Genomic DNA, 26,682 nt, shown 5'->3' with positions numbered 1-26,682 from the left:
CGATTTGTAATAAGTAGTATTATGAAACGGACAATTGAAAATGCTTGTGATTTTGAATTTGCAGAAAAGTGAAATTTTGGAGCATTTGCAAAGTTAAAAATAATGTACTTAACAAATTTTTAAAATTTTTTCAAGTATTGAAAGTCATTCTGCATACATTTAGGTGTCATTCAGTACCGGTGCGATATTTTTAGAACGAATAGTACACAAGAAAGCCCCATGCTGTCGGATAGCATGGGGCGAGCAGGTAGTCGGGCTTCAGTGTAACTTGTTCAGTGTAACAAATGATCGTACGAAGATGAAGTTTTCTCCTATCCTACAGTCTTCAGCTGAAAACTACGCCCACTTCTCGGTCTTTGACCTCACTTCAGCTGAACCGTAGGGTAGGAGAAAGCGATGATGAAGTCAAAAGACCGAGCAGTTCCGAGTCGAATATCTCGCGCCGTAGTGTTGACGCTTTACCGCGCGTGTAATTGGCCGGTCGAAGCCGGCGATCGCGAGATCGCGGCAGTGTCGCGTAATAAATGTTAGTGACAGCTCGTGTGTGTCGTGTCGCGCAAGGTTAGTGTTTATTATATTATATATAAATAATACATATTATTTACAAATAATAAATATTATATAAATAAATACATATAATATATATAAATATATATAATTCATATTATTTATTGCATAATATATATATTATTAATTGTATAATACATATATATATATGTATATAATTAAGTATGTGTGTATCTATATGGATGTGTACATATGTATTATACAATTAAAAAACATGTAATAAAAATGTGTTGCTTAATTTATTAATTCAAACAATAATTTTAATTAATCAGATAAATTTTTTGACAGCCCGATCAAATATTTTTTAGGTTATCGTGGTTATCGTGAAGAAGTTTTCAACATGTGATTAATGAAAAAGAAATAAAGAAGAAGAAAATATCAAAGGAATCGAAGAGGGTGTCGTGTTATACCTACTACATAATTACTAAGAAATGGAAAGATCACATATAGATTATTTTGTTTGTGGTAAGTTTATTATGTATATATGTATGTATATTACGTATCTATGCTGATATATACATATAATATGTTATTATATTACATACTATTATTAAAATTAATAAAATTACCAATTTTATCATATGATATAATATTATAATACAATAACGTACCAATGTATATACAGGATGTGCTATTTTAAATACTCCAGGGAAATCTAAAAAAATATGGAAGATATGGAAAAACGTTTTAGACAAAAGTTGTAGGATATCAAGGAAATCAAATTTTCAAAAAATCGTCATATAAAGGTTCATCGTTATTTTTTAAAACAGAATTTTATGATTTTTTTATATAATATGATTCTTCTAATTATTCTACATATAAAGGTATTGGTAGAGTTATCAAAAAATAGTTCACGAAATATTTTATATTTTATTCTGGTACTTTTCGACATAAAATATAAAATATCTCGTAAACTATTCATTTTTTGGTAACTGTACCTCAACACTTTTATGTACAGAATAATAATAAGATGAATCAAAATTGGTGGAAAGAAAACATATTGTTACTTTGCAAAAAAGATAATTATTGTAGTTTATATAAAGCAATTAAATTTTTTATTATACAGTTACATCGAGTAATTTTGGAAACAGAGAGAGAGAGAAAGAAGGGAATAGAAAACTTCGTGCTTCCTTAGAAGATTGAAATGCCTTCAGTGACTCTTAGGAAACTTCATTTAATATATAGGTAAGCAGGGAATATAAAGTTAAATTGTTTCGTTTATTACTTATATCTGTTTATATGTGAAATATAAGATTACAAGGATAACTGTGTTTTGATATTAACTATTCACACTTAAAATCTAGCTACCGTTATGTAAACTTTAGATTTTTACTATGAGTAATGAATATTGAAACGCAGCCTATATGAAGTAATTAAACTTTTTATTTTTACAGAGTTACATCAAGCAATTTTAGAAACGGAGAGAGAAAGAAGGAAATAAAAAAGACATTGTTCTTCTCTTAGAAAATTAAAATGTTTTAAATGCCTCATGAAAAGCTTTGTTTAATAGGTAAGTGAGTAATAAAAAGTTTAATTGCTTTATATAAGTTGCGTTTCAATATTCATTGCTTGTACTGAAAATCTAAAGTATACGTAACAGTAACTATAGATTTTTAGTACAAACAGTAAATATCAAGACACAGTTATACGTGTCCTCTCTCTCTCTCTCTCTCTCTCTCTCTCTCTCTCTCTCTCTCTCTCTCTCTCTCTCTCTCTCTCTCTCTCTCTCTCTCTCTCTCTCTCTCTCTCTCTCTCTCTCTCTCTCTCTCTCTCTCTCTCTCTCTCTCTCTCTCTCTCTCTCTCTCTCTCTCTCTCTCTCTCTCTCTCTCTCTCTCTCTCTCTCTCTCTCTCTCTCTCTCTCTCTCTCTCTCTCTCTCTCTCTCCTCTCTCTCTCTCTCTTGTATCTTTATATTACATATTTGAGCAAATATAAATAATGATTACTATTATTGCATTATATTATAGTGTTATTATATTACATTCAGGCAGCTAAAAAATTCTCGCGTATTCTACATCTATAGGAAGCACGAGTTATGTTACAAACTTTTAGCATCTTTCCTACCCCGGCCTGGCCATGCGGCCTCTTACATTCTTGTTCCCTCCCTCCCTCCCTCGCCCCTTATCCTTTCCCCTCTCCCTCTCCACACCCTTCCCTTCTCCTCCTTCTTAGCCTGCTTTTTCTCCCATTCCTCCCGCTCCTCACTCCACCTCCACTCTCTGTCCTCTATCCATACTCTCCTATTCGTTACCCTGACTTTTCTTCCTTTCGCCCTCTCCTCCTTCGCCTTCTCCACAATCCTCCACCTCGTCTTCCTCTCCTCCATCGTTTCCTCCTCCGCTCTCTCCCTAACGTTTCCCTTTTTTCCTTCCTTTCTCTTCCTTCGCCCTTCACACCCTTTCTCTCTTCCTGCTACCTCTCTGTCTCTCTTCCCCGCTCCTGCGTCACCCCGTCACACTTCTTGTCTCGTCTCTCTGCTCTCCGATCTCTGATTCTGCTTTCAGTCCGTTCTTCCGTCTCTCTTCACCTTTCTCCTCCTCTATTATTCTCCCTTCGCCTTCACCTACTTCTTCTCTCCCTTTCTTCCGATTCTTTCTTATCTCTTCTTCGTATCCACTGTCTTCACCTCTCTCCACTCTCTCCCTCTGCTCTCTTCTCTTCGCCTTCCACTCGGTCCATTCCCTCCTCTATCCTTTCACCGATCTTCACTCTCTACTCTCTCGCTCTCTTCTCGCCCCTCTTCGATCATCCCTTTTCACTCTCCGTATTCCTCTTTCTCCGTTCCCCCCCCCCCCGGCCTTCTCTCTCCTTCTTCTTGCCGTGCGGCGGCCGATCTGTCCAGCTCACGCACGCTCGGCCGTCTCTCCTTCCTCGTTCTACTCCTCCGTTGCTTTCTCTCCTTCTCTTTCTATCACCTGGAGGTCGATTCTGTATTTTGAGACGAGGTGAAAATTACAAAAGTGAACAAATTTACTAAGGTAAACGGCCCAGTTAATGGCACCTTTATAGCAGCGGCCTTGATTTTCTATTATTTACGAACGCGATATATTGTTAAACCCCAAACGAACTATTTTAACACGTGCATTAAAGCTTTCTGAGTAAGATTCACCTATATTTTTAGTTAAATCATTCAGTTCTAATAAATAAATAATTATTTTCATAATGCTCGTTACTGCCGGCGTTTTTGGCACTATCGAAGTGCTCATGCCGCACTTTATAGCACCAACGGGCCCAATTTCCGGCACTTCAAGACGTCACATTCGAAAAGGAGTTAAATTGGCCTGCGTATAATTTCAGCAGTAATAAACAATGTTTAATTAGCTTGTAGGTATTATATTTTGTCAACCTCTATACAAAAACTATAACATATAATATAAAATAAGATAATATAAAATAATACATTTTGCACACTTTTATAAAGTTAATTTGCAAGTTTTTCTTTACCTTTTAGGATTTCTAATGGCTATTTTTTTACTCTTTTCGCTATTTGTGCTTGTTCTTTTTGAACTAAAGTAAGGAATTAATATTTAAAACGATAATTTATGGATATAAGTATATTTCGCTTAATTCTTCTATTTAAATCTACCCAAGAAACAAGAAATAACAATTATTGAGAAGTTAACGTTCATGAATCTTAGAATCCATCACTTCCGTGCTTCTTCACATGATCCTTCCTATTTTTCTTTTTCCATGGTAAGTATTTTTTCGTTTTTTTTTAATCCTTCTTCTCCTCCTACTTTACACTTTCTCTATCCCTTTGTGATATCATTTTGTATATCTATTTCTTTTAAATTTTACATATAGAAAATATCAAATATGCTCAGCAAAATCCAACCCCACGTCCGTGCGTTGTGAGCCACGTGCTGAGCGGGCAACATTTCTTATAAATGGCTAACGGGGCAATGGCAAACCCACTTGGAGTGGACAAATATCTGAGGTAAGTAAACATAACTTGTTGCGGTTGCTCGCTATACTTATATTATTATTGACATTGAAAATTGATACTGAAATTTATATTGAAGCATTGTTATATTTTTTTGGTTTATTTGTTGCAGGCATCTCTTCAAACTGGGAACATTTATTCGAGAATTGTATATCGATGATTGCTGGTACAAATGTTACTTTGGTGGTGTGCCCATAACGATCAAAGTTGGCCAAAGACTGGTTAAGACTGGCATCGTTCCCAATTTCTTGGAGCAAAAAAAGCAAAGAAGAAGAAGAGAAGAAAGAGTCTGAAATCACTCTAATTATATTCGACAAATCACAAACTCTTAAAGGGTAAGTAATCGTCTGTCGACGTTGCAATAAATAAGTAAACAGTTAAAAAAAGTTTGCAAGTTTCCACTTGCACATTGCTTTCTCATAGTTTTTAAGTATGCAAGTTATGTACGTTGCTAAATCAACATTTTATTTTGCTCAAAAGCTTCCTCTTTTGTGGAAGCCTTTTTATATGCATAATTATTAATAGATATTGATTTGTCTTTCTCATAGAGGAAGCTTTATGAGCTGAATAAAATGTTGATTTAGCAACGTGCAAATTTATAATTTGCATACTTAAAAATATATAAAATACTATGAGGAAGCAATGTGCAACCACGCAAGCACCATTTGTACATTTAAATTGGAGTCGGAGCAAGATCGGCAAATTAAATTCGTTTAACGTCAGTACTTGACGTGTTTTCTAATGCAGCTACAATTTGCTTGAACTAAAATGTCCTGCTTGCATAAACATGGGTCTCACGTTTGTAATCTTAAGTAAAACATTTGGGTAGGCAAATCCAAACATGGTTTTGAAATGGGGATAAATATTTAGTGACTGTAACACTATATCTGTATCCAATTTCATGACTAGATAGCTGTTTAATTATAGCTCATTAGAGAAGAAGGTAATTATATGTAGACTGTTATATTCGGTAAGGAATATGAATAGTTAGGTAAAAAGCTATTTATTTATAGACTTGTTACAGCCAGCTAACTCGATCGTGTCCGTTATTGCACTGGCGCGCTCCCCAGTGCTAACAACTTTCTCAACTTAACATCACTATAACATAGACAGTTATGAGAGATATGTGAGAAGCTATAAATAAGACATTGAAATTAATATGTCACGCATAGATTATTTATCTTTGCATTTGTCTCCAAACTAATAATTTTGCTCTAAAATCTTATATATTGTTACATTAAATTGCCTATAAATGTTTATCGCTAATATATGCTCCACTTATTTGTTTTAGGCTGTCGTCTGGGTGAGCAATGAATGTACTTCGTATTTTGACACACCGTGTGTGTTACAACGCAGACTTATAAGGGGTATAAATAATACTGATAAAAGGGACTCCTGGTTCATGAGAAGACTTGGAGATGCCTCTCACATGACACATAGAATGGATGCTTCTGCATCATCAAGCATCACCAGTGTAGGTGGAGATTCGGTCCAAGCAGCCAGACTCTCGGCGTCAAGTAGTCCGGAACAACATGGCATTGCAGTTAGGTACATATTATCAACGTTTTATACAATTTGCAATATTCGTAATGTCATTTTGCTTAGCGCTTAAGTTTTTAAATAATAAAAGAAATATTTAGTTCGTGTTTTACGAAGCGCGTAAAGCTTTGAACAATGACTATCTTTAAGAGTATTATCTCAAATAAGAAATGCAGAGAAATAATGAGTTTAAACAGTAAAAGTAATATGCTGTATCATATTTTATAATATATAAGTAGATAATGATTGATAGATGAGAGTTATAGATTTGATCGCACATCAAACTTTCTATAGTTGTTTATTCATGTATAGAGAGAAAAAGAAGAAGATGACAGGATTTGCAACGCTGCGCAAGAAATTTATTAGGAGACGCCGCTCCTCTAAAGCGTGTGATCATGGTAGAATTATTAGAAACCTGGTGTCCACATGGAGTCACTTAGAAGCGACCGCTTTGCTTGAAGAGTATGAGGCGTTAGCTGCGTTGAAAGATCTTCATGTTCAAGCCGAATTAGCCAGACCGCCAGCTGCTATTTTTAAGCAAGATCTGTCGATGTTATATGATTACAAACATTGCTCCGATGTGGATCTTGTATATAGAGGAGCGTGTTTTCCCGTTCATAGAGCCGTGCTTTCCGCCAGATGCCCATACTTTAGGGATTTGTTGGCTGGTTGTCCTGGTATATATTTTAACGATAGTTTACATTCTCTTTATAAAGCAATAAAAAATTTTCATGGCAATTTTCCTTTTATAATTTGAAAATTAATATTAAACGAGATGCTGTTATATTGTTCACGCATTATATGTATATTTCATAAAAAATTGCAGGATATGGTGCTAGAATATGTTTGGAGCTACGGACTCCGCATCTCGAGGTGCAGATGTTCTCAGCGTTATTACGATATCTTTACACCGGTGATATTTGTCCGCACGATGCGACTTTGGAAGCGAACCTACTCCAGCGACTCGGAGAAGAGTTCGGAACTCCAAATCCACTGGAGCATGATCTCAGATATTTGCTGGATACCGGTGATTATGCGGACGCCGCTCTCGTATTCACATCGGACAGTGATTATCAAAGACCGGATAGTGGAAGTTCGGAGTACGGATTTCGCCCCAAATTAGAGCTGCCATGTCACAAAGCGATACTTTCCGCAAGATCTCCTTTCTTCAGAAATTTAATACAAAGGCGGACTAGATCGGGCGAGGATTATACAGAAAGGGCGCTTCACATACCTACTAGAATAGTGTTGGACGAAAGCGTGATACCTAAACGATATGCCAGAGTATTGCTACATGCTGTGTATCTAGATACCGTTGAATTGTCATTAATACTGAGAGAAAGCGGTTGTGGAAATAGTGCTGGTAGTTTGGGAGAGGTAAGAAAATCTTAACATAGAAATATTCCGTACATTACGTGATATATTAATTTTATACGTTAATACTTTTGTTTAAATTTACAGGTTCAAGCTCTGACACATACGGGCCGAATGCAACCAAGCCCATTAGAGGAAGCGATGGAATTGTATCAGATTGGACGGTTTCTCGAGCTTGATATATTATCGCAAGGCTGCGAGGATCTTATTTTAGAGTATCTCACCTTGGAATCACTACCGACTGTTTTCAAGTAAATCTGATTACTAATAGATCTTTTACAACCATTAGAAATTAGATTGTTACTAAAAAAAAGTACATTACGTGCAGGTGGGACAATGAACCTCATGGATCAGCATGGGTGCACAGACAAGCGTTACATTACTTAAGGGAGGAATTTCAGCCAATTGCTTCGTCCTCGATTCTTCATTAGTTAGATCACGCCCACTTAGCGAATGTTTTACAGAGCCATTTTTTACAAGCGAGCGAACTTGAAGTACTGCAGGCAGTGCTCAAGTGGGGCGAACACGAATTAGTACGTCGAATGGAGGATCGGGAACCTAATTTGCTTAGCCATACTGTGCACTCGGTGACGAGAAAGGGTATTAAGAAAAGAGATCTCAGCGACATCGAATTGCGGGAAATACTAAGTGAACTTTTGCCGCTTGTCAGAATAGATCATATATTGCCGCCGAATAGCGAAGCATTAGCACAGGTATATTTCTCACAAAACATTTTTAAATTATTTAAAAGTAAATATATTTCTCGTTAATATATATTTTTTTATATTGATAATTTAGGCTATTAGGAGAGGACTGGTTTCAACCCCACCAAGTCACATGATAGGAGACGAAAGAGATAATTTGAGGGTGAATGCTTGGATAAGAGGCGGAAAGAAAAATGGATTTTTTGTGCGACCAAGACTATTCATGCCGTATTATGAAGAAATCAAGGTGATAATAATACATGGTTTTCAAAACCAGAAACATATTAATGACAATGGAATATACTAAAAATACGGGCCGATCTTCGATAGTCGAATTAGGCAAAGGTGCGGCAAAAACTGTCAACCCTTTGCCATCTGAGATAATTTCGAGTAATGCGATTTTAAATCTTCTCTTTCTATCGCAATCGTCTCAACACTACGTAATAGCACAATCGATATCTTTTCTGTACAATATTTTACGCAAAGTTCGAAAAATCTTTCTTGTAAATTATAATGATTTATTTAGAAAAATATATTATAAAAATATACAGATCGCGTAAGTCATAGAATGGAATTAATTCCACACTGTGAAGAATCCATCCTGACAATTTTAATACTTATTTAGAAATCGTACGTAAAGAAATTTTTTCGATTCATACATATTATTTAAATTTGGAAAGGAGAAAGAGCTTACGGCCTTGCGATTACTACTAAAATTTTTGTACGTGCAATGGCCTTTAAAGCTCAGACACAATAAGAAAAATAGGGAATAAGATAAAGGAATAAGGAATAAGGCATCTCACTTTAATGTACGTGTACTGAAGTGAGATGCGACATTCCCTTATTCCTTATTCCTTTATCTTATTCCTTATTTTTCTCATTGTATCTGAGCTCTAAAGGCCATTGCACGTACAAAAATTGTAGTATTCCAAATTTATGTATTTTATTAAAGGTGTAGTGTGTTTTGTAGAAAATATTTTTATGATACTTTCTCTCTCTCTCTCTCTCTCTCTCTCTTTCTCTCTCTCTCGTTTTTTCCACTTTTTACTTTCTCTTTGTGACATTATTCTTCACATATCTTTTTTAATTTCTCTATCGTTTTATGATTCAAATGTAGGGGAGACCGCGGCTAACTCGACACAATTTTTTCAAAGGCAATTTTCAACAATTAATTAAAATTTTCAAGCAAATTTAATGGTACACATTTAAAGAGCGTTCCTTCAGGTACAAAATTGCTTAAAGAAATTTTGCTGTACGTCGCTTAGTTTTGCCCCCAGGAAAGGAAAAGTGACGCGAAGACAAATTTTCAAATTGAAAAATGCCGGGGTAAACTCGACACTTTGCCTGATCGACACAATTTGATCTGGAACTTATTTTTTATTGTCTGAAACTAAACATACATTGTTTAGCGTGTATTTAAAAAGTACAAAAATTCGGAATTAAGTAAAACAATCGTTGGAAATAATGAGAACAGAAATTGTTAAACATTCAATTATTTTAATCTAAACTCATGTCTGAAAAACAATTTATGCAAATAAATTCGCGATTAGACGTGCACACACATTTGTCATGGGCTATATAGCTGCATGATAAGCATCGTTTGTTATTGGGAGCTGATAAAACGGCGTGGTGTCGACTTTGCCCCGAACGTCGTTTTTCACTTTTGTTACTCCAAAAATATAAAAATTTTGAAAATATGCAAAAACTATTATCGGATTCGTATAAACCATCGAATTTCCTATCAAAATCACTTACCGGTAGATTCGGACTTGGTTAGTGGAGCGAGTGTGTTGTGCATGCGTGTGAGAGTTGTGGATAAATTAGGCGAAAGTTTAGAGGGAAACAGGAGTCGAGGTAGGCGTTAAACCGGTAGAAAGGTAGGAAGAAGATCTTAAATTTAGGATAGGATAATAGAAGTAGCAGGGAAATATTAATTAGTGAAGGAAAAGAGCGCTAAATGTTGTAGAGAGAGGGAGAGGTTAGGTGAGAGAAGGCGGGAAAATAACGCGGTGCGTTCCAAAAGGGAGCGAGATTTGCGTCACGCATAGAGTAGGTAGCGTCACTAGACGGAACAGTCTAGGCATAGAGGCAGCGGTTAAGGAGATCGACTAGAAGGTGAGCGTGAACGTGGGACGTACATACAGGATGGAGGGAGAAGCAGACGAGAGCGAGAAAGCAGCAACGAGTAAAGAAATTTTTGCCACACCAAAAGAAGAAAAAAGAGGAAAAGGAAGACTTACAAAGGATGAGTTAAGAATGAGAGAAAGATCGAGCTCGGTCAGCATACTGGAGTTTATGACGAGTGATAACAGCACGGCATGCGAGTTAGCGAAAGCTAAGAGGAAAAGAGAGGAAAACGAACAACGTGCGAAGGAAATTTTCAAGAGAGATAACAAGACTGTGAGAACGCCACCAGGAATGGGCAAATCGAAGGAAGGAGTCGGCGTTGTAGGTGAGAAGAGAGAAGAGGTAGTTCCGTCAGCAACAAAGAAGGATGAAGAGGACGGTACGCTAATAGCAATCTTGAGAGAGATTAGAGACGAGATGAGGGACATGAGGGACGAGATGAGAGAGATGAGAGAGAGGATGAACGTCTTAGAAGAGGGTTGGAGGAAAAAAGAAGAAAAGGTAGCGGAAAGGATGGATAAGATAGAAGAGAGACTATCGATGATCGAACGAAGAAGTGAAAACACAACGGATGAGGCGACCGGCGGCAAAATGGAGGCGATTGTGGAAAAGGTGGCGGAGATGGTTAGGAAGAGAGAAAGAAATATGAAGGAAAGGAAGGAAAAGAAAAATAATCTAGTGATCAGAGAATTACATAAAGAGGAAAACAAGAGCTTAATGGACACAGCGGAGACGTTTCTTGAGAGGGAGTTTGGTGCAAAAGCGGGAGTAAAGAAGATGCGGTCAACAGGCAGGGTAGGAAGAGAGATAGTAATAGTTGAAATGGACTGCTGGGAATCGAAGGACAACATCATGAAGGAGAAGAAGAAGCTTGGAAGTAAGAAAATTTTCATTGATCACGACCTGACCTTTGAGGACAGAGAAGTGCAAAGACGGATAAAAGAAAGGGCATGGAAAGAGAAAACAGAAGGAAAATTGGTGAAAATAGGTTATAGGAAGCTAGAGGTGCAAGGTAGGAAGTACGTATGGAGCGAGGTAGAAAATAAGCTAATAGAAAAGGAAAATTTTTAGATGGCTGCCAAGTTAGGAGAAGAGTACCAGCAAGTGGCATTCAAGAGGACAACAGGCGAACAACACGAAAGGAGGTCGGAAAAGCGAAGCAACAGAAGAATGAAAATAGGCGAAAGATAATTTTTTGGAATGTTGCGGGTATTGAGAGGCAGGACAAAGATTTCTGGAATTACATAGTAGGTTTCGATTTTATAGGGCTATGTGAAACATGGTTAGAGGAAAAGGGATGGGATAGAATTAAGGGTAGACTGCCGGAAACGCACAACTGGAAAAACATTAACGCGGTAAGGGAAAGGAAGAAGGGTAGGGCGAAGGGAGGTTTACTAATAGGTATTAGAAAAGACTGGGTGGTGGAAGTGGAGAATTATGAAAGTGTATTGATTACAGAAAGAATTGCGCGAACGAGAATAGTAAAAGAGGATAAAGGTCTAAATATTTTTACAGTATATAATGTAGGAGCAAAGAAAGATGTTGAAGAGATAATGGCGAAAATAACAGAGCAATGCGAAGGATGCGAAGGAGAGAATATTATTATAGGAGGCGATTTTAATATTAGAATAGGAAACTTAGGAGGTTGTAGGGACGAGGAGTGTGACTTTGAAAAGGAGAGCAAAGATAAAGTCATAGGAGATGGGGGTAGAAGTTTTGTGGACATGATAAATGAAAAAGGATGGTATTTTTTGAATGGATGTACAGAGGGGGATTGGGATGGGGAATATACGTATGTGGGTGCGAGAGGGTGCTCGGTAATTGATTATGCAATTGTAAACGATAGTGCGCAAGAGCGAGTGTTGGAATTTAGAATAGGGGACAGGGTGGACTCGGATCATTTGCCTCTGACCTTGTTACTGGAGGAAGAAGAGAATACGAGACAAATGGAGGGGTGGACAGAAGAGGAAGAAGAGGAACAGAATATGTCAAAGAAGATCATATGTTGGAACGAAGAGGCAAGGAAATTATACAGGGAGAGGACGGAGGCATGGAATGTAAACGAGGACCAGGAAATAGAGTCGGTGGATAGGAAATGGGAGAAAATCAAAAACTGGATCCTTGGAGCCTTAGTTTATAAGGAAATCAAGATAAAGAAAAGAAGGAAAATAGGGCACAAAGATTGGTGGGATAGGAGTTGTACCAGAAAGAAGAGGGAGGTGAAAAGACAGTACAGAAGGTGGAGAAGTGGAAAGGGAAGTAAGGAAGACTATCTGGAAGGTAAGAAAGGCCTGAAGGGGTGGTTAGAGAAGAAAAGGATGGAGAAGAGAGAGAGGGAAGAAGAGGAATTAAGAAAACTGAAGGATGAAAAGAAAATTTGGAATTACATAAACAGTCGAAGAAAGAAGAAAGAATGGAAAGAGAATAATATTCCGAAAGAGAACTGGAGAAGTTACTTCATGGAGTTGTTAGGTGGGTCCGAGATGGAGGGAAGGGATGAGGCGTTGGAGGTGCGTGACATGGGAACAGAAGAAAGAAATGAGGAACAGGTTCAAGATATAGAAATGGAGTTGCAAGAAGAGGAGATAGTGAGGGCAGTCAGGAACATGAAGTTAGGCAAAGCTGCAGGTGTCGATGGAATCCCAATGGAAGCATGGCTGTATGGTGGCGCAGCGGTGAGAAGGGCTCTAACTGATCTGTTGAAGCTCATTTGGAAGGAAGGTAAAATTCCGACCGAATGGCAAACAAGTATAGTTGTCCCCCTATATAAAAGGGGGGATAAGGAGAGAACAGACAACTATAGGGGGATCTCTCTGCTGTGCACTGCATACAAGGTATATGCGGAAATTCTAAGGAACAGATTGGAGGAAATAATGGAGATGAAAGGGATGATACCTGACAGCCAAGCCGGCTTTAGGAAAGGGAGGTCTACGATGGATAACATATTTATCTTGAACCATATAGTGCAAAGGGAAAAGGAGAAAGGTATGGCAATTGGGAAAGACAAGATTTTCGCAATATTTGTGGATCTAAGGGCAGCGTTCGACAACGTTGACAGAGGAATTTTATGGAAGATAATGGAAGAGAAAGGAGTAGATCGCAGTTTAATAAACAGGATAAAAGAAATTTACAAAGAGACGGAGGTGACAATACGAACGAGGGATGGGTTCACAAGGTGCTTCAAGACGAAGAAAGGTGTAAGGCAAGGCTGTGTGATGAGTCCCGCCCTGTTCAATTTATACAATGCGGACATTAATAAAGTTTTAGAAAAGCGTGGTATAGGAGGAGTGGAGCTTGGAGGAGTGAGAGTGTGGTCATTAGCATACGCGGATGATATGGTTTTGGTAGCGAAAAATAGAGAGGCTTTACTAGATATGATGAGCATGTTAAAAAGATTTTTAAAAGAAAGGAAACTAGAATTAAATACAGAAAAAACTAAAGTGTTGGTATTTAATAGTAAAGGTAAAAGAGGCAGAATGACATGGAAATGGGGCGAAAAAATAATAGAGGAAGTAGAAATGTTTAAATATCTGGGTTTCACGTTTAATAGGAAAGGTAATTATATCGATCATATAAAAGAGCTGAAAAGAAAAGGAAGGATCGCTGCAAATATGGTCTGGGGTATAGGAGAAAGATTATGTAAAGATGATTTTAGTAGGAGATGGACGCTTTTTAAGTACCTAGTGAAAAGTGTGATGGAATACGGAGCAGAGATATGGGGGTGGAGTGAAAAAAAGGAGTTGGAGAAAGTCATGTTGGATTATGTAAGATGGATATTTAGACTAGATTTTTGCACACCGAGGTATGTAATATTAAGGGAACTAGGATTAGAGAAACTTAAAATCTGTTGGGGTATAAGAGCCATGAGGTTCGAGAAAAGAAGTAGAGGGAAAAAAGATGGAAGTTTAGTAAAGGCATGTTGGGATGAAAAGGACACAAGGGATAAAAAAAAAAGGATTTATATAATTTGGAACGAGAAAGGTTTTATAATAACAATGGTTGGAGCTCTGAAGTAATAAAAGAATTAAATTATGAAGGTAAAAATACTGAAGGCTTAGTAAGAATAAGGGAACAGGATATTCAAGGGCAAATAATAAACAGTAAAATAGTAGAGGCAAGGTATAATACAAGGTACAAAGTGATAGAGGCGAGCAACAAAACACCGAGTTATTTATTAAAAGCGAACTTGGATAAAGTAAAAACAGGAGACGAGATTAGAGCGATGATAAAATTAAGGTGCGGCAATTTCGAGGACGCAAATAAATACTGGCTTGACGAAGAAGATACGAAGTGTAGATTCTGCAAGTCAGGTAGGGACAATTTAGAGCATTATATAAGCAAGTGCAACATCACAAGTATATGGTTTGAGAATTTAGGTAGGAATAACGAAGAACGATTAGAGAATATATGCGATGACAAATTTAGAATGGAAAAAGGAAAGGTGCTAAATAGATTATGGAAAAGGAGAGAGGAATACTACAAAAAAGATAACGGTTGTAAATAATAATAATGTAAATAATGTATTGCGGCTTGTTTGTAAAGAAGAATGTTGTTTGGTGTGTGGATGGATGTGTGAGTTAAGTGGAATTGTAAACCAAGTCCTTTCTTGGCGTATAGCTGAAATAAACACACATATATAACACTTACCGGTAGATTCGCAAGAGTAAAGCTTGATAAAAGAGTAGAACTTTTCGAGAGATCAGAAAAATTACTTTTCACCATCAAAAACGCTTATGTTGCGCTAAAAATTACACCATAACTCAGAATGTCAACAAATTCCGTTGATAATACTGGCACATAAAGACGCATTTACAGTAGGAAAGGCAAGTTTCTACGATAGATATAAATGGCAAAAAGCCTAGTGTCAAGTTTGCCCCAATGTCGAGTTTGCCCCGGTCTCCCCTATTCTAAAATTTTAAATTTGTGTATCTTAATGGTTCTTTTCAGTTTGTTCTTCGTCAAATAAATACTTAAGCAGAATCTCAATTAGGACTTAAGCGTGTGTAAATTCTTGGAAGGTACTGGAAGGGACTTTTGGAAAAGAATTGGAAATAATTATTAAATTATCAGGTATGTGTAAATTTTTTACTTTAATGATTTAGAAAAATATGATGATGATGATATGATGATGATGACGTTGTTGTTTTTGTCGTTGTTGATGATATTGATGATATTGATGATGATGATGATGATAAAATTGATTATTATTGCTGTATATGTATATGTACGAAATTTATATTTTATAGTAATATTATAAAATTAAATAAAAATTTTAATTATTGGGTGTACAACTTAATTCGGTCCGTTTTTTGCTTGAAAAACGCATTTATTTGAACGATAAAATGAATTAATACCTTATTCAAAGTACTGTCCATCGCTAGCCACTACTTTTTCCCATTTTTCTGGCAATTTATGGATTCCGTCGCGGAAGAAGCGTTCATCTTTTGAAGCCAAGAATGAATCGAGCCAATTTTTGATACCCTATTCTGAAGTGAAGCGTATTCCAGTCAAAGCGTTCTGCATCGATCGAAACAAATGGTAGTCGGAAGGGGCAAGGTCTGGGCTATAAGGCGGGTGAGCCAGAACTTTCCATCCGATATTTTCCAAATAGTTTTTAACCGGAACAGCAACATGAGGCCGAGCGTTGTTATGGTGAAAGATTATGGATTCGTGTCTGGTCACATATTCTGGACGTTTTTCGGCTATAGCTCGCTTTAAACGGATCAATTGTTGCCTGTAGAAGTCTCCCGTGATGGTTTGACCAGGTTTTATCAGCTCATAGTGGATCACACCCTTCTGATCCCACCAAATACAGAGCATTACCTTGGCACCATGGATATTCGGCTTCGGCGTTGATGTTCCCGGTTGGCCGGGCTTTACATACGATTTTTTGCGTTTCGGGTTGTCGTAGTGAATCCATTTTTCGTCCCCGGTAATGATTCGATGCAGAAAAGACTTCTTCTTGTACCGTTCAAGCAACATTTCGGACATGCAAAATCGTCGTTCGATATCTCTCGGTTTCAATTCATATGGGACACAATTTCCTTGCTTTTGGATGTATCCCGCGGCTTTGAGTCGTTTCGAAATAGCTTGTTGAGTAACTTCCAATGTTTTTGCGAGCTCTTCTTGCGTTTGACACGAATCTTGATCGAGTAATGTTTTTAATTCTTCATCTTCAAACTTTTTCGGTTGACACGAACGCTCTTTGTCTTCAACACTAAAATCACCACTTTTAAATCGTCGAAACCATTCTCTGCAAGATTTATCCGATGGTGCAGATTCACCATACACGTCCACAAGCATTCGATGCGCTTCAGCTGCACTTTTCTTCCAATTGAAACAGAAAATCAAAACTTCCCGCAAATGGTGCTTATTTGGAACGAAACTCGACATTTTCAACGCAATAAAAATTAAACTTGTTGTGCAAAACTCAAAGGCTTGTAAACAATATTTGGTTGACAGATGTTGACACTTCACGATACAGCAAAAATCAGCTGTCGCCGTCAACCATTTATAGCAACTAGAGCCATCTTTTGAAAACGGACCGAACTAAGTTGTACACCCAATATATGTGTTTGGGTGTGTCTACAATACCCTTATGGAAAAATACACTCAACTTTTGGTGTTAACCGTTAAAAAACACACCAAAGAAAAACCCTTAAAGTTGGGTGTGATTTCGGACCGCCAATTGAAGGTTAACCATCATTTGAAGGTTAACCTTCAATTGGTGGTCCGAAATCACACCCAACTTTAAGGGTTTTTCTTTAGATGATGGTTAACCTTCAAGTGATAGTCAACCTTCAATTACCCATACAGCACAGGAACCTTTCAGAGATATTTAAAAAATGTTTTATCTGATATGGAGTTGAAACATGTCATAAATATTTCAAAATGTTTCTACAACATCTCTGAGACAACTCTGGAATAGCAAAATGTCCGCGATTCTCACACTTGAAACCTTTCTGAAAGTGTGTTGAAAGATTTCCGAAATATATTGCCGTATTTTTTTTATTCGGGCGGTCACCCATCCAAGTAGTAAGGCTGCGTTCGGAAACGTCACCCGAGTGCACACGAGTATACTCCCTTCTCTTTCTATCTCAGCGAGTTAGAAGGAGAAGGGAGTATACCCGTGTGTACCCGGGTGACGTTTCCGAACGCAGCCTGACTGGACGCACTCGATAATCGGGAAGCTCTCCCATTAATTCGTTGGCGATCGCGGCCTTTTCGCGAGTACATTTAACGCACCGATATAGGATCGCGCGTATCGTTTGGCGTGCGCGCAATATCCAAAATTCCTCGCGGAGGAGAGACAACGTCAACTGTGGCCCGGCGTGTAGCGCCCGGAGGTGCGTGTATTGTATTATCAGGGAAACCAACGGGTGTGCTGCAAGCACGACGGGATGCTTGGTTTTCTCCGCGAGTGTCGAGTGTCGGCGACGTCCTCCGACTCGAATTAGTCCCTTTTCGTCAAGAAAGGGATTCAGCGATGCCAATTTGCTCTTTCCTTTCACTTGAAGAGCATTTTGTAGTTGAGAATACTCTGTCGGAAAGAGCCGTTGTTGTATGAATTTTAGCCAAAAATCGCGCGCGGAATTAATTTCTTCCGGAAGAAGAAAGGAGCTTGTGACTTCGCGCTTTCGTGTTTGTTGGACGAACCGGAGTACGTACGCGGTCACCCGGAGCAACTTTGTCCACGAGGAGAAACGAGTGCTCAGCTCCCACTCGTCTAGAGACGGAAGGAGGTGGCTCACCACACTGGTTCGCTCTTCTGGAGGTGAGACGGAAGGATGGAGGAATTGTGGCTGTGGCCATTGATCTTGAGCCATTTGAAGCCAGACTGGACCATTCCACCAGAGAGGCAAGTCCAACATTTTGGAGGGAGGAGTGCCTCTTGAGATCCGCGGGATTTTGTTCTGAGGGAACGTGACGCCATATCGCATCCGGGACGAGTTGTTGCACTTCGTGCACTCGATTGGCCACGAAGACCTTCCATCGCGATGGAGATTGCGTAATCCAGGCTAACACGACTTTAGCATCTATCCAACCGTAGCACGCGATTTTTGGTAATTCGAGAGCTGATCGCACGAAAGCGATCAGTCGCGCCAGCAATAATGCTGCTAACAGTTCTAATCGCGGGACAGTCATTGGCTTGAGCGGTGCCACCTTTGATTTAGCAGTTAGTAGCGTGACTTGAATAGATCCGTCAATTTTTATAATTCTCAAATACACGACCGCGCCGTAGGCGGAGGTCGACGCGTCCGCGAATCCATGAATCTCGGCGGTGAACGTGTCCGAACCGTATTCGGTCCACCTTGGAATCGAGATCACCCGCACTAACTTTAATTGCGAATGATACGTCCGCCATCTTATTAGAAAGTCGTCAGGAACGACGTCATCCCAATTACATTTTATCAACCATAGTTGTTGCATCAGGATTTTGGCGGTTATGACCATCGGAGTTAGCCATCCCAAGGGGTCAAAGATTTTGGCAATGGTTGAAAGAATCGCGCGTTTTGTCTCCGGAACGGAAGAAATCGTGACTTCAAACTGAAATGCATCCGCGCTGGGATTCCATTTAATCCCCAGAACTTTGACATGATCGTCCGCGCAAAGAGGTTTTGACTGTGCGAGCCCGTGATCCGTCGGGTCTATGCCGGCCAGGAGTGAGGCGCGGTTGCTTGCCCATTTCCGAAGTTTAAATCCCGCGTTACCCAACAAGCCGATTAGTTGATCTCTTGTTTGTCGCGCGAGAGGTTCATCATCGGCACCAAAGACACAATCGTCTACGTAGGTGCGTCGAAGAATGACCGAGACGGCCAATGGAAATTTCGCGCCTTCGTCCTTCGCGGCTTTTTTTAAGGAGCAAAGGGCCAAAAACGGGGCGCATGCTGTCCCATACGTTACGGTGAGCATTATATATGCTTCAATCGGGGCGGCGGGATGCGGACGCCACAAAATTCTTTGATAATTGACATCGCGTGAATCTACTAGAATTTGTCTATACATTTTTGCGATGTCGGCCGTAAATACGAACCGGAATTGTCGCCATTGCAAAATTACTGCTGCCAAGTCCGTCTGCAATTTCGGGCCGACCAGGAGATGGTCGTTCAAGGATACACCGTTTGACGTCGGTTGGGAAGCGTTAAAGACGACTCGTAAGTGCGATGTAGCACTGTGTTCGCGCATGACCGCATGATGCGGTATGTAGACTGTCTGCGGATTGGAACTTTCGGATGGGGGAGCTTTGACCATGTGGCCCAATCGTTCGTATTCTCGCAGGAACTCGTTGTACTCTTTCGCGATCTCCGGTTGTGATTTTAAGCGAGATTCGAGACGCAAATACAGGGAACGAGCTATTGATTTTGATTCACCTATATCGATGGGTGGATCTGTTTTAAATGGAAGTCGGACTATGTACTGCCCATTCGGAGCTCGAGTGTGCGTGGATATGAAGTGTTCTTCACACCGGTGTTCTTCCGGGGAGAGGAATGTTTGTCGCGGAAGCTCCTCTATTTCCCAGAAACGTTTCAACTGATTATTGAGTTCCGTGAGCACTGTACAGTGGTGAATCCGTATCGACGCGCTGTCCGACCGTGATCGCGACGGCATGGGACCCGAGAGAACCCACCCGAAGATGGAGTTCTGAGCGACGGGCTCATTGGGACCGCGAGCGCACACGCCCGGCAACAAGATCGCGCCGTACAAATCCGCGCCTATAATGACATCAATTTGATCCGAGCTGGTCGGATCTCCGTCGGCTAGTTCAAGCTGACGGATATACGACAAGTGAGTCACTGTTTCCGCTCGTTGTGGTATGTAATTGGTGAGCGATTTTAAGACCAGTGCCGTAACGGGCAATGACGGTTCCGCCCCGTCGCGAGGGGATACTTCGATTTGAGCAGCATATTTTGCCGTGGCGGCGGTGTTCCCGATTCCCGTTATTGAAACGGATACGCGCTCGCGCGACAATCGCAACCGCTGCGCTAATCTCTCGGTTATGAGAGTTGTTACCGACCCTTGGTCCAACAACGCGCGAACGACATCGGTTCGACCGTTCGAGCCATTCACCCGGATCCACGCAGTAGCTAACAATATGCTCGTTTTCGAAAAACTTGTTTTGGAGAGCAAGTGAGAGTTGATTGTTGTGGATTCGTCAACCTTCGACTCGTTAGACTCAGGTGAATCCTCGACGGTCGTGTCTTTATTCGAACTATCGTGAAGCAGCGTATGATGCTTCTGTTGACACTGTCGACAGGTATGTTTACTTGGGCACGCATTCCGAGCGTGTTTGGTACTCAGACAGTTGAAACAGCAATTGAATTTCTTAACTAGCTCTCGCCGCTGAGAGCAGGCCTTTTGCCGAAAGTCCGGACAAAAAGTGCGTCTTTTGACACAGGGGACACTTAGCTGAATTCGCATTCGTTGTATGACTTTGAACGGACGTCGAGTTTTGTTTACTGCCTTTTGGCGACGGCAAGACTGGTAGAATGTTCTCGAACGCACGTATTCGCGCAGCGAGGAATTGTTCTAGTTGTTCGTACGAGGGATATTCCAACGTGTCTCCCAACTGCAATTCCCACGCCTTTCTCGTGACTTTGTCAAATTTTTGGACAATTAAGTACACTAGTATATCGTCCCATGTGTCAACCGAACGCCCGAGATTTCGCAACGCTTGAACCGCGACGTTCGCTCTATCACGCAACGCAGTGAGGACGGTCGCGGAGTCGATATTAGCTTGGGGAAGCGTGTGAAGAGCATGAATGTGCTCGTGCACTAACCGGCGTTGATTATCGTAGCGAACAGTGAGGAGGTCCCACGCGACCTTGAAATTTGCGTCGGTCAGTGCAAGATTCTGAATGACGGCTCTGGCGTCACCCTTTACACAGGAGTGCAAATATTGCATGCGATTCACATTTGCCAAGTCGGCGTTGCCGATTACTAACGATTTGAATTGATCGCGAAACGCTTCCCACTCGCTAAATTCGCCGGAGAATGTCGGAAGATTTATACGCGGGAGTTGAAATGTTGACCGCGGCGAAATGCTGTGATGTTTTTGGCTTACGGGTGATGATTCACAAGACGGCAGCGTCGGCTCCAACTGACTCTGGCACTCGGCCATGTAGTCGGAAGCGGTGAGGTACTTCGTCTCGCATGCAGAAAAGTGATCCTCGGTGAAGTATTTATCTGTCTCGATAAACTCCGTCGTGGCGGCCGCAAGGATCCGTCCATGTAATTGCTCACAGCGAGCAAAGGCCTCCTTCAATGTCTGCAGTCGGTTGCGTACGATTCCGTACGTGAAATTGGCTTTCCCAAGTTTTTTGAAATTGTCCAAGGCTCGCTCGATTGAGCGGATTAGGACTTGTTGCTGCGCCATTAGTTCGTCCATGATTTGAACGTCGTCCACGCCCTTTGGTTTTGGTGTAGTGGTCGGACGACGCCGGTTGCACGTTCTTGCCAGGCAAATTTCTTGTGCCGCTTGTCTCGTATGCACCCTCCGATCCGGCTCGAAGGACCACAAAATGTTGATTGATGTGCTGATTATCCCGAGAGGGATGCGGAGTGCAGGGATCGGACTCGACACAGGTATCGCCGTCACAAGAACTCGCCTTTATTTCTTTTCACAATCGCTGAGAACGTATCGCTGTTCGTACGCAAAGCTTGCGTGGGAGACGCTCGAACGCGACGACCGTGCTTTCGCGGTCGGACGATAGTGACTCCGGTTTGGCAACGCGGAGTAATAGTCGACCGGCTCGAGTCACTGTCAGAATCGTTCTGTCCTTTCGGAGCACAGCAATGACGACTACTGGAGCGGCCCGCGATTCCCCGATACGGGCGCTCCTTCCGGATCGCCGCCGAATTCTTCGAGAGTCATCTGTTCGACGCGTGATCAGCTCCGCTTTCCCTCGGAAATACGCGGCGCGGTGTTGATGACGAATGGTTCGCGCAGTATCGCTCGGATGGCGCCGTCGATCCCTTTTGTGGATCTTCGGGACACGCAAAATAACGGCACAATCGTCTTAATGATAATTTAAATTTGGATTTTGAAATCGTACAAAATCTTGAGCATATAATGCGAGAATGTAACGTGTTTGCTCAATCATATCAAATGATGGGTGAAGAATTAGAAAATCAACGACAATTAGAATCTAATCAATTGGGATTACAATTATTATTTAACTTAAGACCAGAAACGGATCGACGTCGATATAATGCCCAAAGAACGAATGAAGTTGCTGCTGTTTTCGCTACAACTGCTGATGGAGAAATCCCTGAATCATACGTTGTAGTACGTAATAAGAATACCAAAACTTTGCAAAATATTAGTATCATGAACCCAAATGTTGAGCCATGGATCTATCCATTGTTTTATCCATACGGTACTCAAGGATGGCATTGTCTTTTAAAGAAATTAAATAGTGACAAACGTATAAGTAGAGGGCAATATGTCAAGTATCGCATGGCTATTCGTGATGATTTTAATATTTTTTTATTAGGACGACGCTTATTCCAACAATGGCTTGTAGACAATTATGTAAGAATAGAAAGAGACAGAACGGAATATTGCAAGACTCATCAAAAAGAGTTGCGTTCTGAAACATATCAAGGTTTAATAGATTATATGGAAAATATGGTAAACAATTTAAATGGACGTATTGGAAAAATGGTTATACTTCCTTCTACGTTTATCGGCTCACCACGTAATATGTTTCAAAATTACCAAGATGCAATTTCACTTGTTGTTAAATTTGGTAAACCAGATCTTTTTGTCACAATAATGACCTGTAATCCAAAATGGCGTGAAATTACAGAAAATCTTTTGCCTGGTCAACAAGCTTATGATAGACCTGATATTTGTGCTCGCGTTTTTAATATTAAAAAAGATTATCTTATATAGATGTGATTGTTAAACAAAAATTTTTTGGTAAGGTAGCAGCATATGTATATGTTATCGAATTTCAGAAACGTGGTTTACCACACGTTCATATGTTGATCACTTTAAAACAAAATTTTAAAATAACAACTTCAGAAATTGTTCTAATTCTTCACCCATCATTTGATATGATTGAGAAAACACGTTACATTCTTGCATTATATGCTCAAGATTTCGTACGATTCCAAAATCCAAATTTGAATTATCATTAAGACGATAATTGGTAATTATTTACTTTTAGAGTGTCACCTCCGAACGACTTTGAGATTGACATATGTTGTCAAGGACATGACCCTGAGTAACTTTTCCTTATAACTTAATCGGCTGTCTTTGTTTATTAAAAAGTTATAAACAAAAAAAAATTGAGAAATGTAGCAGTTATTTTGAGTGTTAAAAGGCATGTGTGACTAATATATATGTCGAAATAGTACATGCATGAACAAAGGAATGCGGAACCTACTGTTCCACGCATATCTTTACAACGCGAAGCGAGATTTACTTCATAATTGCTATAAGTGAGAAAGAGTATGCGTGGAACAGTAGGTTTCGCCCCCCCCCCCCTGCGGAGGCTCCACATCCAAAAAACTAACCTAACCCAACCTAATTATGGTGTGGGTGGATCACACATATAATTTGATTTGAAATACATCCTTGCATAAAGATTACGTTTTAAAGTGAGCAAATGCCCTAAGTCTTTACTTGAAATTCTCGACTAGATTTTAATTTTTCTCTTTGACACCTGTTATTTCTTCGAAAATGAGGACGTACTTACTTATGAGAAATTTTAGACTGAATTTTAATTTTCCTCTTTTCCTTTTCTCTGTTACTTCTTCGAAAGTGTAAGGACGTATTTAAAAAAAAAATAGTTTTAAATAATTATAAATGAAATAGAATGAATGGCGCGCGCGCGTAGCGCGCGCCCTTGTGTTGTTCTAGTGCTCTAAAAAGCGTAAGACGCAATTTGGAAATGACTTCTTGAAATAATCATTAAACGCGTCGGTTCAGCTACTGAGTAACCTTGTGCCATTATTCAAGTACGTCTCCCAAAATTTCCGAGGTATCAAAATACTAGAGTACGTATTTTCTTCAGATGAGTCATGCGTACGGGGTTCCTTACTATATTGTGAGGTATTGTTTTTGAACTCATCGCAATCGGCAGAAGATGAAACACTTTCGTGCATATATGCGGAAATAGCACTATCATTGTCCTTAAGTTCATCGTCATTTATTTCGAATTCATATACGGGCGGTTAAATTATTAAAAGAGGCAATTTGACTTAAAATACCGCTATTATTAAAAAACTATTATAAGATTTGTTAATGGAATTAAAAAATATATACCTTTCTCTATATTTATCTAATTTGAAGTTTCAATATAAGCAGAATACTTCTTTATTTCTCAAGCGCTGCTAGAGTAATAATTTGACGTTTTTTGAGATAAAATTTATACGACCTATTCAAACGATTGTTATAACACAACTACAAGTGTGAATAGTAAATATTTTGTAGAAAATAAACTATCAGATATCTTTCTTATAAATATAATTATTTATTTTAAGAAATATTAATCTTCGAAAATCGACTTTTGTCCAGCTAGATTGGAATAGATAAACAACATTTAGAAATTAAGTTAAAAGTACCAATACCCGGACCTATATCTGGACACCTTTATTTATAAGTATAACGCCAATTAAAATCAAAGATAAAAATATTTTTTCTTGTAGTTTGAAACTTTAGTTATGGTATCCAAACGTTTATTTCCATAAATTTATATATTTTTGAAGGTATCCAGACATAGGTAGGTGTCCAGGCATTGGTACATTTACCTACTCTCTCTCTCTCGTAAACTATTATTTACTGTATATCCCCGTAGGGTTCACAGTCTAGTATCTTACGGCGTTTTTGAAGGGACGTACCCAACCCTATCCCACTCATCCATTTCCTTTTGGAAACAATTTGTTGGACCAACGGTTTAACGTCTCTTCCGAAAGACGGAGCCCAGTTTTTCCGCACAAGATCCTATCTTGCACGGAGGGCGCAGTTTCTTCGGAAAAAAACTTTTCCATGTTACATGGCTCTAGTGGACTCGAACCTGGTTCCTCAGATTACGAGTCTGGCGCAAAATTTATTTACCTACTCTTAAATGTCCGGATATAGGTACCTTTATACCTTAATTGGATCTGAAAATTAAATAATTCCCTCCGCACGAGCCGAAATAATTAATAAGATATTTTCTTTTTTCTATTATATGCAAAATAAAGATAAACTTTATATTCTACAAATTTAGATTTTGTGTTAGACATTTAATCATTTTTAAGTGGAATTAGTTGTTCGAATTTTCATTAGAAAATTAGATAATTTGTATATGACAATTAAAATAAATCCATATAATTAATTGCATCTTTAAGCTTATCGGTTAAATGAGTTTTTCTTGTGTTTTTACTAAATCTAGAATTTATTAGTACCTACAGTATATGATGAATAGTTCACGAAAGAGTACTTTTTAGTGAAAAGTAGATTATAGCGGATATACTGAATAGTTCTAGCTTGTGAAAATATCGTTTTGTTAATGATACTACGTAAATGTAATTTTCAAAAAAGGTAAAAAAAAGGCGCTAAGTACGCTTCTATAATATACATTAATGATACGCGAGATTCACTTACGTGTACAAGTTAAATGTCTATTGTTTTCTATTTTGTATACATTGAGCCGTTCGGAATCGGCGTTAAACTGTAGCTTCCATATACAATGTGTATAATCCACGTGCGCAACACATGTATATGAAGAGAAGTCACCACGCTCGGACATGAGTAATAGGACTGAGGTATACGATGAAAGACTATTTGTACCCTTAGGAAAATTTACTTAAAAAAACTTAAAATAAACTAGAAAGTTTACCAAAGAAATTACTATTGATAAACTATTGATAAACTAGAAGTGATTTCGAACCAAACTTTAAGTATTTCTATAATATACTTTAAAGGTTACTTTAAGTTAACTCATGCAATTACTATTAATTACCCCAAAAAAAATATTCTGTCATTTAGTGGCTCCCGCTTGATTTTAGAGGATTTTCCTCTGAAATACGGTCTCAAGAAGATATTTTAAAATCTAGAGGAATATCCTCTAACCATGAGACACTAGACTTAAGATTACAGTCCTCTTAATACTAGAGGACACTGATTTCCGATATTCACCCGGAATAAAAAAAAATTATTTATTTCGAAATTTTATTACTATTTTATAACTAAATTTGTTTCTTAAGATGCAGTCTATGATTATAAATATTTTCTCGTATTTGAAAAACACACTTACCTTGGTGGGATTCGAACTCGGGACCTCTGGATCGTGAGCCAACTGCCTTTATACGTGGTAGACTACTTCTTAATTTGATGTAAGTGTTATATATAGTCTACATATGTCATAACCAGCGCAAATATATAATTTTCCAAAAATCATCTTAAGAAACAAATTCAGTTTAAAAAGAGTAATAAAATT

The 26,682-nt window shown here is 39.0% G+C and overlaps 2 protein-coding genes and 1 long non-coding RNA gene across 3 annotated transcripts in view; all 3 read left to right on the top strand.

Annotated features, from left to right (window-relative positions):
* Positions 1-1,201: 1,201 nt before the first annotated feature.
* On the top strand, positions 1,202-2,244 carry LOC139781869 (uncharacterized). Its single transcript, XR_011720716.1, has 3 exons — positions 1,202-1,313; positions 1,634-1,752; positions 1,962-2,244. It is a non-coding gene; the product is annotated as an uncharacterized lncRNA (long non-coding RNA).
* A 219-nt stretch (positions 2,245-2,463) lies between these two features.
* LOC139781865 (uncharacterized) lies at positions 2,464-4,840 on the top strand. Its single transcript, XM_071720752.1, has 2 exons — positions 2,464-4,502; positions 4,621-4,840. The coding sequence occupies exon 1, from the start codon at positions 2,601-2,603 to the stop codon at positions 3,540-3,542; it is 942 nt and encodes a 313-aa protein (XP_071576853.1). The 5' UTR covers positions 2,464-2,600; the 3' UTR covers positions 3,543-4,502; positions 4,621-4,840.
* Positions 4,841-5,818: 978 nt separating this feature from the next.
* LOC139781864 (BTB/POZ domain-containing protein 7-like) overlaps positions 5,819-26,682 on the top strand; it is a 57,950-nt gene continuing 37,086 nt past the window's right edge. Inside the window, 7 exon segments of the mRNA XM_071720751.1 lie at positions 5,819-5,839; positions 5,842-6,056; positions 6,342-6,724; positions 6,874-7,424; positions 7,509-7,672; positions 7,750-8,134; positions 8,220-8,372. Of these exon segments, the coding sequence (XP_071576852.1) occupies positions 5,819-5,839; positions 5,842-6,056; positions 6,342-6,724; positions 6,874-7,424; positions 7,509-7,672; positions 7,750-8,134; positions 8,220-8,372 (1,872 nt within the window).

This window comes from Temnothorax nylanderi, unplaced genomic scaffold (genome assembly GCF_030848795.1).
Source record: "Temnothorax nylanderi isolate EJ_2023f unplaced genomic scaffold, tnyl_v1.0 TNYL_tig0369_pilon, whole genome shotgun sequence".
Classification (NCBI taxonomy): Eukaryota; Metazoa; Arthropoda; class Insecta; order Hymenoptera; family Formicidae; genus Temnothorax; species Temnothorax nylanderi.
This window is presented reverse-complemented; position numbering and strand designations above follow the sequence as displayed.